Raw genomic sequence first — 14,544 nt, 5'->3', positions numbered from 1 at the left:
CTGCGGGGCGCGTTGTCACGAGAGTGGTGACGGATGCCTGTACTGAGAGGAAGTCCTGGGCTGGGGAGGGCCTAGAGATTTGGGACCAGAGAAGGGAGGAGAGACTCCAGAGCATTAACAATTCCGTTGTAGTCGTGGTTGGCAGAATGGCATGGCTCAGAGACCAACGGTCTGACTTTGGGAGCTGGGTGACCCCCTGTGGGGGCAGCAGAGAGAGGACATGCTGGCAGAGGGGGTGGGAGGCACGAGACCTTCAAGCTCCTGCCAGAAACGTTCTCAGTGGGGTCTTCTGCCTCTTTCTCCCCCTCTGCTCTTGTCCAGCTCAGGCTGGAGGGGCTCTGGGGTCAACTCAAGGCTCAGGCTCTGGGAAGTGCTGCTCCTGGCCCCGGGTTTGCATGCAAGGCTCCTGCTTGTCCTGGCTGTCAGAGAACACCTGTAAATAAATGCTGCATTGTTTTTGCTGGAAAACCCTCTGACACCCCCCTTCTCTCTTCCCCTGGGAGGGCTGTGAACCGGGTCCAGGCATGGAGCTTACGGTCCACGGACCCGCCTGCCTGCAAGTATGACAGCCTCCCAGAGGGCTGTATTGATTTTTTAAGAGGAGGAAAAAGGCATATAAAATTGGACTTTCCAACCTGCTTTGAGTAGAAATCAGTGCTTCCTAAAGGGAATGTTAACTGGCCAGCTTAGCAGCTAAAACATTTTCTCCCCCGTTGTCCCTCCTCGCTCTCCCCCTACCTCTGCTCCTCCTCCTCAGGCTGCCCCGGCCCCGCTTGCCCTCTTCCTGCTCTTGAAGGTAGTCGGGTTCTTCGCTGGTAGACTCGTGACTGGAAGACCTCAGGGTGTTGCCAGACTAAGTCTGAGCACCCTGGAAGGAAGACAAAAGATGCTGGGAGAGCAGCCAGCTCCCCGGAGAAGGGGAGGTGGGAGATGGCGTGTGTGCTCCGTGTTCCGAGTGATATCATCCTGCAAATTAAAAGTCTTGACTTCCAGTGCCAGTGACAATACTTGCTGAAGAAGTACAAATGTTTTCTGCTGCCTATAATCTACTTCTTGCAAATATTAGTACTCTGGAAAAAAGATTTATTTTAATAATGTGAGTTTTAGTTTTTTTCTGTAGTTAACGTTGTTTTATTACTCTATATCCTTGCCAGAAAGTGCATTTTAAGAGTTTCAATTCAAAATTAAATATGACCTCAGTGTTTTAAAATACAATTACATTAACTGTCCATTTAATAGTTGCTTAAGATTTTTTTGGCCACTAATGTATAGTCAATATACTTGTCTGATATTAAATAGTGTTTTCCACTATGCTCACCAGCTAACGTGTTCCAGCTGCAACAATAAACAGGAGAAGCAAAGCCTTTCTGAGAAAGTGAGCTGCAGAAAGTTGTTCCCAGATAAACTGCAGTATTAGATCATAAGCTGTGCTTTTTTAAAAAAAAAACTCGCTGTGTTTGATAATAGGGAACTATCTATTATTTATTTAGAACTGTACAAACCAATTTACAAGACAGGTAATTTAGTGGCATTAATATTTATTAATGAGCCCAGTACACAAGTTAATGGGACTAAACCCCGTGGAGGTGAGTCCTCATATAATGCATGCCTTTGGAAAGAAAAGAGACAGTGTCTTCAGAACATTGTTATTATTTCAGCATTTAAATTAAGATATTTTCTCTTGCTAAGATGAAAAGTAATTTTCTTCTGAGTTGCGTCATGACAAAGGAGTCTTTAAGCTGTGTGGAGAGCAATTTCATAAACTCTATTGGAGTGAGTGTGTTTTAGCCCTGTTAGTACCAGAAGTGTTGTTTCTCACTGTGGGCTCACAGAAGGAAGAAGACCCTTCCTTAATGAAGATGACGAGTCAAAAACCTTCTGCCCTGAGGGCTGGGGGAGCTGTGCTGAGAGGGGCTGGGAGGAGAGGCTGTGGCTTCCCCAGTTCAGGCACGTCCGCCTTCCCTGCCAAGTGTGTTGCGTCTGGGATTCCCTGCCCCTTTGCTCATCACACATTCCAGAACTCCCAGCCGGCGTGGGAGGTGTGTGCTCCTGCTTCCTGGGAGTGGGCTTCCTTCTCGAGGTCATACAGTTTCCCCTAGTGTCAATGTGAAGGCAGCGCCTGCAGCAGGGTCTGCTGGTGCCCTCTGCGTGTCGCAGGTGGTGGTTGACAGGGGTTCTCCACACTAGGACTTCTTCCCTCCTCTTCTGTTAATGGCCCAATGGGCTCCTCTTGGCAGGCTGAAAAACCTGAAGGAGAAATGGAGGTGCAACATAAGTGGGCTTCATAACATGTGTAGGAATAGTTGCTGGAATTCAGTAGACTATCTGCAGCCATAGGATGGAGATAAGGCTCAAGTATTTGCTGTTTAATTTCATTTTTCTTTTGTTTCATCTCATTATGAAATTGCCTTATATCAGGAGTGGGGGACAGAACAGCCATGAAGAACAGCCCGCTTAGTTTTGTGTCTTCAAATCTGAAACACTTCCGGGTTTGACTGTAGGGTCCTATCAAATTGGAAGTGATGCCTGCTCTCTGGGCTTTAACAAAGTTCATTATTGGGCAGTCTACTACAAAATTTGACAAGGCAGGGAAATGTAGCTTTCACTGTTTAGAAAATCTTTGTGGGTTTTTCTTCCCCCTAGGGAGTGGTTTTCAGCAAATTATTCATTGGAAAAATAAAATCTGAAATGTAGGTGTTTTTCAGTCCACATGCTGTAGTGGCCGCGTTAACACCGCTGCATCTCGTTTACTCATTCATTCAGCAGGCAGGCATTGAGTGCCAAGCATGTGCCAGATAGGACCCAGAGCTGGGAGCAGAGTTGGGGCCAGCTCTGTGACATTGCATAGTTCCTCTTTCAGATGCCAGGAGCAGCCTTCATGGGGAGCCCTTTCATGTGACTTTTTCATGCAGCCCAGGCCCATACCTGCCTTAGCAAAAGACTTGCCCTGCTGGTTTGCCAAGCCACCTAGAACAGTGCTGTGGCCTTTATCATCTGGGCCTTGCTTCTGGAGGATTGCGACTGGGGAAGATGATGGGCCTGGGGCATTCTAAGACCTAGGCCTCTTACCTGTATAAAGGAATGCTGTGTATTGTGTGGACACTGAGACATTTAAATATAAACATGACCTTCCTTTAAGCGTGTGAGCCAGTGATACCCACTGGGCTGCTGTCTATGAGCCCAAGACCCTATAGTGTGGGCACCTTGTCTCTCTTCTTGGAAGTTCTAGAATATAAGAGTACTAGAGTCGACACTCAGATTCTCGTTGTCTTTGAATGTTAGTCCTGTGGATTAGGGGAAAGTTTACAGATGTTACCTAAACATAAAAGAATAAATCCCATATATAAATGCTATATAGTATATATCCTATCAAGAATAGAGCATGTGGACATATGGACTTTTCGTGATAAGTGGTGACCATTGTTTCCATTTCGAAGACCTGAGCAAGAGTACTTCAGTTTCGTGGAGATGGTCCAGAGGTTGGGATCAGACAGACTGTAATTCAAATCCTGGTTCCATCTCTTATGCATTGATGAAGTTATTATCACATAACATCTGGACCTCAGTTTCCTCTTCTAGAACATAGAGATGACAATACTTCCCTCAAGGGTTATTGGGAGGGATAGATATAGAACAGTTTTTAATTTCATCTTTGCCACATGTTAGGCACTCAGTAAATAGCAGGTATGAAATTTTATACAATGGTTGACCTTGCCTTGTTTTCATATAGTTGATCCTCAACCTTATTCAGTGGATCCCACCTTGCCAAAATGTACCGTGTTGTGTAACGGAGGTGTGACATTGAGACATCCTCTCAACTGTTACTTCTGTAGTCAGTTGCCTTGACTGGCTGACCTTGGCAGTGTTTTTGAGAGAGTCAGGATATTAAATTGCATGGTAGAAAACCAATCATCTTTTACCCATCTTGACTACATGCCCTGAGATTTTCCCATTCTCATGTTACTTACTTTTTCTCTTAACACTTGTTTATTGTAGAAAGCAAAGGCCATCTCCCTGGTGTTTCAGTTCCCTCAGGTCCCTAAAATCTTATGTCCCAGAGTGGGCCATTGTTTGAAACCCATGACTTCTTTTTTCCTTAGGTGTCCTTGCAAAACTTTAATGGCACAGAGCATGTAATGACCTTCTGCACTTTGGGAAGACATTGATTTTCCTTATCTTGGCATGTGGAGGAAGAAGTCTGATTCCTCTGTCTCTCCCAAGCCTGTAGTGGCTCACACCCTCAGCAGAGTAGAACAAGGCCACACAGACGCTGTGAGGGCATCAGAAGGGGCAGCTACAGAGAGTGTCCAGGTTGGCCCAGCAGAGAGAGACCAGACTGTAGAGGAGGATGCTCAGAGCAGGTGACTGCTGCTCTGGGCCACATGCATTATAGGGTTATCCTGAAAGGCACTTGCAAGTGACCAGATGCCCCACTTGAAATCTACATCCAAGTGTGAGACATCTGTAATTCTTGTTCAAGGACTGATTCCTTCTTTGTCTTTTCTTTTCTGGAAGTGGGGAGGAGAATTGTTGAATAATGCCAAGTTACCTAACCCCAAAGATTGAGAAAAAGTACTCTTGGGGGAGTTGCGATAATTTGATGAGACTGATGGAATGACTCTAAAAGTTTTATATTTCTACAGATATTTTTCAACAAATTAACTAAATTTATTCTCAACAGAATTGTAATAAAGTACTTAAGCAGCAATTTGTTTAGGACTTTTTATTCCTCTTTTATGTGAGCTATTATTTCTTTTCTAAACTATTTCATTGCTAATGTATAAGCATTTTGTCTGTAAGAAGCTAAATTAAGCTGGGAAAGAGGAATATACCCCTCACGTATGTGTGGAACCTTACAAAGCCTCTTTGTTCACAGCTTTGGTGGTGAGAAGCAAACGCAACATAGACATAAGGCTATTTGAACTCTTTATTTGCCACATTTACAATATTAATAACTGCATTTCTAGAAGTTGTCACATCAAGTAAAAGATCTTCATTCCAGCCTGTCTTTTGGGGCCAAATTGAGACTGGATGCATGCATTTAATAAATTGTAGTCTCAAGTAGTCATTTTTGTAAATAATTAGTTTCAGTGGAAGAATAAGTTAGCATATTGTATGCATCTAATGTTGCAAATGTACATACAGCAAACTTTGCTATTAATCAACAGTCAAGCACTGCAAGTGGGGTCTCATACATAATGAATTGTGCTTAAACCTCATGGGTTTCTTGATAGAAAAATAAAAGAAAACACAAGTGTAGTAAGCTTTTGAATAAAATTTAACTAGATTGTTCTGCATCCTGTAATTGTTTTGGAATCATTAGGGACCTGATAATTCATCTATAGTTTTGGGGTTTTTTAATCTTTATCTGTCAAATAGTAGAGATTTTTTAATGATATGTTAAAGTGTTGATAAAATACAGCTTCTCTTTTAACAATTTGAACATTTAGAGGAGAAAGTAAATAGGATTTTTTCAGGCATTCTAGACTGCCAAATATGCTATTTAAATTATCTTTTAAAAATATGTTAAATTATTGCCAGTGTATTTTTAAGAATCAATTTTTAGAAAGAAAAAATATACAGTTCTATGACATGAACCTTATATGGGAGGAGTCGAAAATTTACATAAAATTTTCTCTGTATTTTTGGTGGATGTTTTAAAATACAACAGTAAATTCCTCTGTGGTCTTGTTTAGGTTCTGACATTAATTTGAGCCCCACATTTTGGGGGTTTAGGATGCCCATTAAAAACTGAATATCCAATTTAAGCAACATACCTATGACCACCCAGAAAGTGAGTAATTTGGGGTCCAGTTAGATTTTAGACTGCCTCTTCCTCCTCCTATTGTTGACCTCGGGACGTGAACCATTGATGGCCTGTGATAGGATCTTAAGTGTAGAATTCGTGTTCAGGGTGTGTGATTGTGGGATGGAAGGCATAAAGCAAGGGGCAGGATTTATGTCCACTTTGTTATGAATCACGCAGTAAAAGCTCAGTGATGGTTTGCTGCGCTGTCAGAACTCCAACTGGCCTTCCAGTTGACTTCTGTCTAAGCTAGGAATGGGCTACGTTCATGACTTATTTCCCTGTCCTGTGTGATAAGAAGTCTCTTCCTTTTGTACAGAACGCATCTTTGAAAACAGGCACTGAGACCAAACACATGAAAGTCTATCAGTGAACGCATGTGTTACGAGTAGAGGAACTCACATCTCAGAGAGTTAAAATATGTATGTAGAGATAACTTAAGTATGTTGCTGATATTTTATCTGTTTATTTTTCCTTCTTTCACGGTTGAATGCATAGTGTTCTTAGGATTGTGGGCAAAATCAGTGAGGTGACACAGGCGTCCTTTAGAACAGCACCTGATACGCAGTAAACACTCAGTAAGCACTGCTGCCATCGTCATTGCCATGATCATTAGCAACAGGGAGGCTCTGGTGTGTCGATAGATGCAGCCTTGTTGGCATGCCTTTTGTTTTTCTTCTTTAGCTCATTGTATAGTTTGAGATCAGTGTTTCTTATTATGAGCATCAACACTTTTAATTTTCCTTTTTCTATTCTATGTCCTAATAAAACTCTAGAATATTCAAATAATCGCACAACTCTATCACACGTACATGATGATATTGCCGAAACAACTGCTGGCCACCAGACAGTGTCACAGCTGTCACTTTTGTTGTTCACTCATCAGATGGCCTGTGACAGCCATCATTGGGGAGTGAAGGGCTCCTTGGGGGCGTCCGTGAAACATAAGAAGTTGCTCCTACCTCTGCATCTTCCCATCGCCCTTCCGGCCTGCCTAGTCGGATACCAACCCCAAGTCAGTGCTCTTGCCAGTGAGCCACGTAGATAACAGGTCCTCAATAAATAGTTGAATCAGACTACTGGATTTGGTTGGAATATAGAGTTCAAAGGCTTATTCAGCCTTCTCATTAAAAAAAAAATAAAGACCTTTATTGATAGCAGGTAGCATAGTTTATTTCTTGTCCTTAATCCTACCACCAGAAAAAAAGCATCTAAGCCTTAGCAAAAAGGACAGATCCATCAGACACACATTTAACAGAGATCTGTTAAGTCAGACATAACTGTGTGTTTACCAGTGATAGTTAACAAGAGTCTCCATATAATGTTTATGAAGTCACCTCTATCGCAGTTTTAAATATTTGCTGAGGATGTGTGCCTTCCTGAGCCTGTGAGGTCTGGCGCTCTACCCTTGAGCCCTCCCACCCTCCGCGCCACGTCCCGGAAGCCAGAGAAGGCGAGATATGCTCAGCTTGAGCAATGTATCTCATCTTATGGGTGTCTAAAATGCTCCGGGCCGAGGCTCCGGGCTCCTCCTCCCACTAAAAGTTGTACCTGAGTATCCACATGTTTTATGCAGACTGTCTCCCAGCCTTGCTAAAGAACACATCCTGAGTCAACTCCTGCCAAATTCCAGATGAACTCAGAAGAATACGAGTCTTTGGAACTCTTTTCTTGGGTGGCCTTCCAGTGTCACCAGTTAACGTTCCCACACCAGAAGACTCAATTTCACCCTACGAAGAGAGTTGTTGGAAAAGTACTAGGGTCAAAAGAGAGGCGTTTGAATGCACAGCACACTCAGTCCAGAGTGTTACACAATCTACCCATGGGTGTAACTGATGGTGCTAATCAGATGTAACTTAGAACTTTTGGCCTGTTTTCTTAGATGAAATGGGATTTAAGCCAAGACCATGACATTTTAATGTCTTTGGGGAGTACAGTTCATTCAGAAATGAGGATTTAGTGATTCTTTGCTGCCAGTGAAGTCTCGAGGCTCCCCAACATCCGAATATCCAAATCTCCAGCCAGGCCAGTTGAGTTTTAAGTATTGAGCACGTTTGTTGTGTGGGAGGGTCCAGAAGACATGGTTCGGGGAGTGTGCCTGCACCTTTCCTCAGGTCCTGCCAGGCACACGTCCATACTTGATGCAGTTTTAGACCTTGAGCAGCGCTTTCTAGGGGGCCTGGCACTCTTGCCCAGCGCAGGCAACTCACCCTGCAGCAGAGCGCCCTGCTCCCACCAACCTGAGCCCAGCCTTTGGCCGCCCCAGCTGGTCACACAGCACCTACTGGGAAGGGCCAACTAGAGCTCGGCAGAACTTCCCATGTGGTGTGGACCTTTGTCATCTGGGGCCATTTCATTTAAATTTGGCTTAGTCACCTTCTAGTCTCCCAGCTTCCCTGGGTGGGATGCTGTTCCTTCACTTTCTCATGAATGTCAGTGTCTTGAAATGCAAGCTTCTTGCAGATGGGAAGGACAATGTTTCCTTGGAGACTTCTGTGCCCATACGTGTGAGGCTGTGAAGTTGTGGGTGTTCCGTTGATCTGTCTAGGTAAGGCACGTGGCCTGCTTTATTAAAAACATCTCAGAAGTTTGTTCTGGAGTGTTTCACCCACTTTTCTCTATCCTGGTTTGGGCTGAAGGACAGGTTTATATCAAAACAAATCTGAAATAACTGTTCAACACCAGAACATTCTTTCTCCAAGCCCCGGAAGGGAAGGGGCCCGGGCTGCTTCTCACAGGTCACAACTCCACGAGAACTTCACGCAGCGCTTTCTGACACACTTACACGCTGACACTCATGAGCTTCCCCTGACGGCCGTGCCCTGTTGTCCCATTTCTTCTTACAGAATCCCAGAGATGGCCAACAGTTGCATATTTCTTGAAGAAACCCTTAAACCAAACCATATGTGACTTTATGTTTGCTGTATTAAGGTACCCAGTGCTCTCCATTGTCATATGTGAAAAAGCTCAACGAAGCCAAATTCATTTTCCAGCCACCAGTCAGCCTTCTCGTGCCAAGTTAAAACAAAGAAGGTAAAGGGCTCCAGCGTCAGGATATTGGACTCAGGAATACTCTCTTTGATGACAGATGACATCCTGGGAGAAGGTCTCAGGCAGATTGTCTCTGATGTCCCCTGTGTGTTATCCTGGCTGATTTCAGGACGAGGTCTTCTCTTGTCTCCACCTGCAGTGCTGGCTCCCGGCTGCTTTCCTGGCGGTGCCCAGGCTGCACCGTCTGGGCTCCCACACAACAGTGCACTCCTGGACACCATGGATTGGCCACAGTGGTGGGGGAGTTGCTGGGCTCCCAGGGAAGACTCGGATGTGGGATTCAAATAAGCGTGGGCCACAGAGCCAGTAATGACTGGGGTTTCAGGGTTCGTCGGTAGGGAAGCCTGGAGAAACTCCTCCATAATAAGAGCGGCCGTTAGTGATGCTGTGGTACTGTCACACCACAGATCTTTCAGGGATGAGCCAAGCGAGGTTGGAAGAGAGGGCAGGGCAGAGAATAAATTTCATTTTATTGTAGAAATGGAAATTTGTGTCATGGCTTTAAAAATCTGGTTTTATGTGTGTGTTTAATGCCATTCATTTTAAATGTAGTATCATAAATCCTTGCTTCAGAATCAAAGCTGTTTAATTACATTTCACCCATGAATAGTTATCTAATGCCAATAGAGAAAGAGTTAAAAAGGAGAACTACAGAGTAAATCAGAGGTTGAGATCTTTAGCACAAGCATAAAAAATCAATTTAAGATGAATTTTACTACTATAAAAATGCTTCAAATATCCTCTTAAGAGTGGGAAATGCTAGGAAACACAGCTCCCATTTCAATTCCCTCTGCAGCACAGAGGAAGTGGCCCCCAGCGGGGGCAGTGTCTCGGGATGCCCGAGCCCACCCGTTTCATTTCTCTCGGGGGTGTCTGAGGACGGGGTTGTGACTCACAGCAGAGCAGGTCAGTGGTGGGTGCAGAAGCCTGCCTCTCAGTGGAAGATGCCCATCTCCCAGGGTGCATGCTCCTTACCCAGGCACCCGTTTGCTGGGTGGGTGGCCAAGCAGACCCCGCCAGCCCAGACCACCGACCGTGGCCTGTAAGGCGCTGGCCTTTGCTGCATTCTCCCCCAGTGCCCTGACGCCAGCCAGCTCTGTGGGGGCACAGGCCCACGTGCTGCAGCGCCGGCGTCTTCAGGCGGTCCCCGTCCTCTCTGGCCTCCTCAGGAGGAAGGCTCCCCGCAGGTGAGGGTGGTGGTGTGGACACCTAGCTCTGCTCACCTCTGTGTGAGCAGGCATCCTGCAGAGGTGGGTGTTAATGGTGAGGTGCCCACTGGACTGTGTGTCCTTTGCTCTTTGTGGAAGGAGCCCTAGCTTACCCTCAGTGCCCGTCTCCTCGCCCTTACTCTCCCTCCATCCCCAGGAGCAGGAGGGCAAACAAAGCATGTGACATATTTCTCTACCTTTCTTTTTAGATATCATCAGGATGCTATTTGTTCAGTAAGTAAGGAACAGAGGGAGAATAGAGCAACTGAGAATTTCTCTCTGAAGTTGAGTAATATTTAAGCCAAGCAGGTTCTCCTTCCCATGACCAGACATCGCTAGTGGAGAGAGATCAGGGTGATGGGAAGACAGCGTTCCATACCCACGAATGCCTCTGAGAGGTCATTCTGCCGCCTGGTTCGCAGGCCCTGTGCTCTGCCTGTGGAGTGAGCCTGAATCCTGTGGACCTCTGTGACTGGGCCCCACCGGAGCCCTATTGTTGATTCAGGGTTCAGGCCGAGTGAGGGCCCATGTGGGCTCCCTCTTGCCGAGACCCAGCAAAGGCGGCCGCTTGGAAAGGGTCTGGGCCTGCTCCGCCCGGTTGTGTTGTTGGCAGGATCACCTGACTGGCCAGCTCTACGGAACCTGGGTCTCAGTAATCCCTCTCTGCTGGTCATCTTGGGGCTCATTTCTTCTTTTTCCATTCCTTCCCTGGTTCCTTCCTTAACACTATTTATATTGACAGCTCAGAAAGCCATCCCTGACCCCCCTCGCATTCCACTGTGAAAAACTGTAAAAGGGACCTCCGTGCATCCCATCTCAGGACCTCAGTGAGACTCCTTACCTATAAGGCACTGTGACAGAGACTTGGGTTCCGGGATGGGATTGTGGACCAGACCCTGCGTAGAGGTTGTCACTTGCTCCCCATGGCCTGTAGGGTGAAGTACACACAGATCTGGATCTGCATTGCCCTGCGCACGCTGGGGTCTCTCTCCTCCCACACAGGCACAGTCAGGCCTGTGCTCCGGGGCACTTCAGCCACACCTGTTGTTCCTGTACTGGGCCACATTGCCGAGGGAGTGGTGGCCTCTCCATTTCACCTAGACCCTCATAAGGGCAGTGAGTATGTGTCGAAGAAAGGTAGCCTGTGGGTCGAAGTGCACGCACCAGCCCCACCCCCAGACCCCCTGCCCTCGGGACTTGGGAAGGGAGGTGTGAAGGGTTCAGGGCAAGCTTCTTGCACCCACCTTACAGTGGCTTTTCTGCCTTCCCCCAGAGGCCTCAGAAGCTGCAGTATCTGAAAAGAAGACTAGGGAAACTCTACCTGCTAGGCCTAGAAAGCCACAAGGAAGCATGCCATGTGCCCGGGGCCTTGGAACGTAGGGAAGGAAGGTCACCTGAAGAAATCAGACTTAGTGCCAGTGCTTCTGTGTGTGTGGCATCCTGGGAAATTGAAGTAAAAATTAGATCCATCATAAAACTCTAGGGCTGAGAGGCAGCAGAAGAGAACACCTCCATAGGGACGTTGTCTCAGTCTACTGGAGCACGTCCCCACAGAGCCAGCCCCTGCTGAAGACGAGCAGTCAGCTCCATGCGAGGCTGCTCTGGATCCCACAAACGGAACTGAGCACCCAAGTAGAAGAAACAGCACAGCCATGTGAAGTGAGTTAACTGAAATACGTTGATTTCAACTTAAAGAGAGAAAAGAGAGAGTAGCAACTGTAATCGACAAACCAGAGGATTTGAAAAAGAAACAACTAGCAGTCCAGGCATAAAAGTCGTAGACTGTAGTGGGAATCACAACTCTTAGAATGACCTGCTCTCAGATCACGCTCTCTGAAGCCTGAGGATCAGTGGAGCGAATCCCCTAGAAGGCAGCACAGAGTGGTGGAGAGTGGCTGGCTGTGCTATTCTTCTGTTGAAATGTGGGGGGAGGGTGAGTGATGCAGTCTAGTTACTTTAATAGTATTTCTTGAAGTTACTTTCCCTAACGAATACTTGGTGATTTTAGAGATGAAAATAGATGCGAATAGACGTCTGTTTGTCTTATGGGGGCAGGCACACACCCACTTGCTTCTGTGCTTGTCATCCCTGCTTTGTCACATCCTGCTTCACAGTGGACTGCAAATGTTCAGAGCCCCGAATGAGAGGAGCATGAGTACTGGGACGTTGCTTCCTGGGAATCAGCTCCTATGTTTACAGATGAGTTGTAAAGGGGCACGTGTGTACAGTGACAGATGGCAACTAGACTTCTGGTTGTGAACACTGTGTAGTCTATACAGAAGTTGAAATATAATGATGTACACCTGAAATTTATATAATGTAAACCAGTGTGACCTCAATAAAAAAATTAAATAAGTAAATAATAAAAAGAAAAACTAAAAAAAAAGAAAAAGAAAGCAGGTTTCTTTTTTAAAGCTGAAGGTGGAGGCACAGATGAAGTGACTCCCAGGCACTCATTCGTCGTCCTCCCCTAGTCCACCTTTCTGCAATCCCATCGCACACTAGATGAGCCATGCGTACCTGTGAAACATCTACGGGCTTTTACCCATGTAGGTTCGGTGGGTGTTTGCTGTTCGGACGTGGGGAGGCAGGGCCTACAGGTTTACTAAGCTCCTGTTATCATTCTTGCAGCCCCATGGAGGCCCCTACTCCTCCTGAGCTGCTCGGCGGTCCGGAGGACGTGGCGGAGCCCCTGATGCAGTGCGCGGCCTGGTTGGATGCCTACTTCCACAAGCCTGCGCTCCTCACAGAGCTCCCCTTGCCTGCTCTTCACCATCCCGTTTTCCAGCAAGGTCAGTTAACTCAGCCCTCTCACATGTTTCCTTCAGGGAGCTTGACTTATTAACTATCACTTACATCACAGCTCATTTTATTGACTGTACCAAGTTGGTATTTTTACATCATCTAAACAGAGACAGCATGTGGCCACGCTGTAAGGACAAGAGTTCGCCATCTCCACCCATTCCAAATGGTTGTGTTAGTTTTGGCACATGGTCACATAATTCTTGGCAAAGGCTACAAAAATGATGCATGCAGATCAACCCTTGACTCTCGCTGGCTGGAAGGTTTAAATAGGAACACATCTGAACGGCAGTACATTTTTCAATAAGTTTATTGTTAACTTAAGCTATCTGCTTGCCAACAGCACAGAAAATGAGCCTCGTACATGGACAATTAGCTGCTTCCATAAACTCAGTTGGTGACACTTCCATCAGAGTAGGTAGCAACATTTTCTTGAATAAGTTATCAATTTAATTTCTCAAACTTACCATAAGTAGATATTATATTCTTAAGGCATGTATTGAGAACTCGTTGCCTAAATGTAGTATGCTAAAGGCACACAAAGTCTGTGATATAAAAACATTTTCCCGGACATTTCCCTTTAATGTAAAGGAGTATTTATGTGCGAGTATATAAGTGTGGATGTGTGCATACTTAAGGAAAAAAATTACCCTGAGATTTTAGGTAAGGTAAACTTAAAGCAGTCTTGGACTTGAAAATGGAATTTACTAAGTAAGTTTAATAGTATTCTGCTGCTATGATTTTCAGCAGAAACAAACTTGAAAATGGAGTAGAGTTTTCAGGGGAAGGGGATAGAGAAACTCCTGAAAGTTCAGCTAATACCTGACTTGACTGACAAGGTCAGACAAATGAACAGATAAATCCTTGAACATTTTTGCACGTAACGCCCTGAAAGTATACAGCCGTAATGAACAGGATGCCTCGTAAGCCCCGTGTGTCATCTAGGACTGTCTCCGGAAAGTTTCTTTCAGTGGGGGCTCCAGAATTCCTAGAGGGACTCTCCAGGATGGCGTGTGGGAGCAGGAGTGGGCCTTCGCACACTCCGCACATGTCCGGGACCCTCCATCATCTGCGTTTGTGAGCAGGGCGCCCCCACACGCCCGCTCAGCACTTGCACCTGCTCAGATCCCCCTTTTCCCGGCGCCGCGAGCCGATGGCCTGAACTGAGGCTGTGGGTGACGCTGCTCGTTGTGCGCCTTCCGTGTGCCAGGCACAGGGCGGGATCTCGCTGTTTGGTCTGAGGAGCTCGGAGATGTGGTTTGTTTTTAAAGTAGAGGCTTGGGCATCTCAGAGCAGATAACTCCTCTATCCTCTGCCACCGTTTGGGGGTTACTGCTCTGCCAGGGAACCAGAAAGGACTGCCAAACTGTCTGTCTTCCTCTTGCAGTCCACCAAGTCAGTGAGCTGGAATTTAAGGTTTTAAAATTTTCAGAACTGAAAGATTAAAACCAGGGCAGAAAGTATCTGTAATCTAACGCGGGGTGGGAGGGGAATGAGCTTGTAAAGTCCCATCCTCAGGGTTTGAAGAGAGTTGGGACTGGCCACACTTACCTGCCTTCTGGCTCTGGGCCTGCACCAGCCAGGCTGTCACCTCAGCCAGCTGGTCATGGTCATGGTCCATCAAGGCAACCAGGACGAGCTGGAAACAGCCACTGGGGTAGGGAGAAAGGCCACCCA

The 14,544-nt window shown here is 46.2% G+C and overlaps 1 protein-coding gene across 4 annotated transcripts in view; it reads left to right on the top strand.

Annotated features, from left to right (window-relative positions):
* The window catches only part of MGMT (O-6-methylguanine-DNA methyltransferase), a 294,796-nt gene that overhangs the window by 230,564 nt on the left and 49,688 nt on the right, over nucleotides 1-14,544 (top strand). For all 4 annotated transcript variants that reach the window (XM_014846394.3, XM_044748641.2, XM_070480945.1 and 1 more), the window contains one exon: nucleotides 12,697-12,857. In XM_014846394.3, coding sequence (XP_014701880.1) covers nucleotides 12,697-12,857 — 161 coding nt within the window. The remainder of the gene's footprint in view (nucleotides 1-12,696; nucleotides 12,858-14,544) is intronic.

This window comes from Equus asinus, chromosome 2 (genome assembly GCF_041296235.1).
Source record: "Equus asinus isolate D_3611 breed Donkey chromosome 2, EquAss-T2T_v2, whole genome shotgun sequence".
NCBI classification, from domain to species: Eukaryota; Metazoa; Chordata; class Mammalia; order Perissodactyla; family Equidae; genus Equus; species Equus asinus.
The sequence above is the reverse complement of the archived record's forward strand: the minus strand, read 5'-3'. Positions and strand labels throughout refer to the sequence as shown.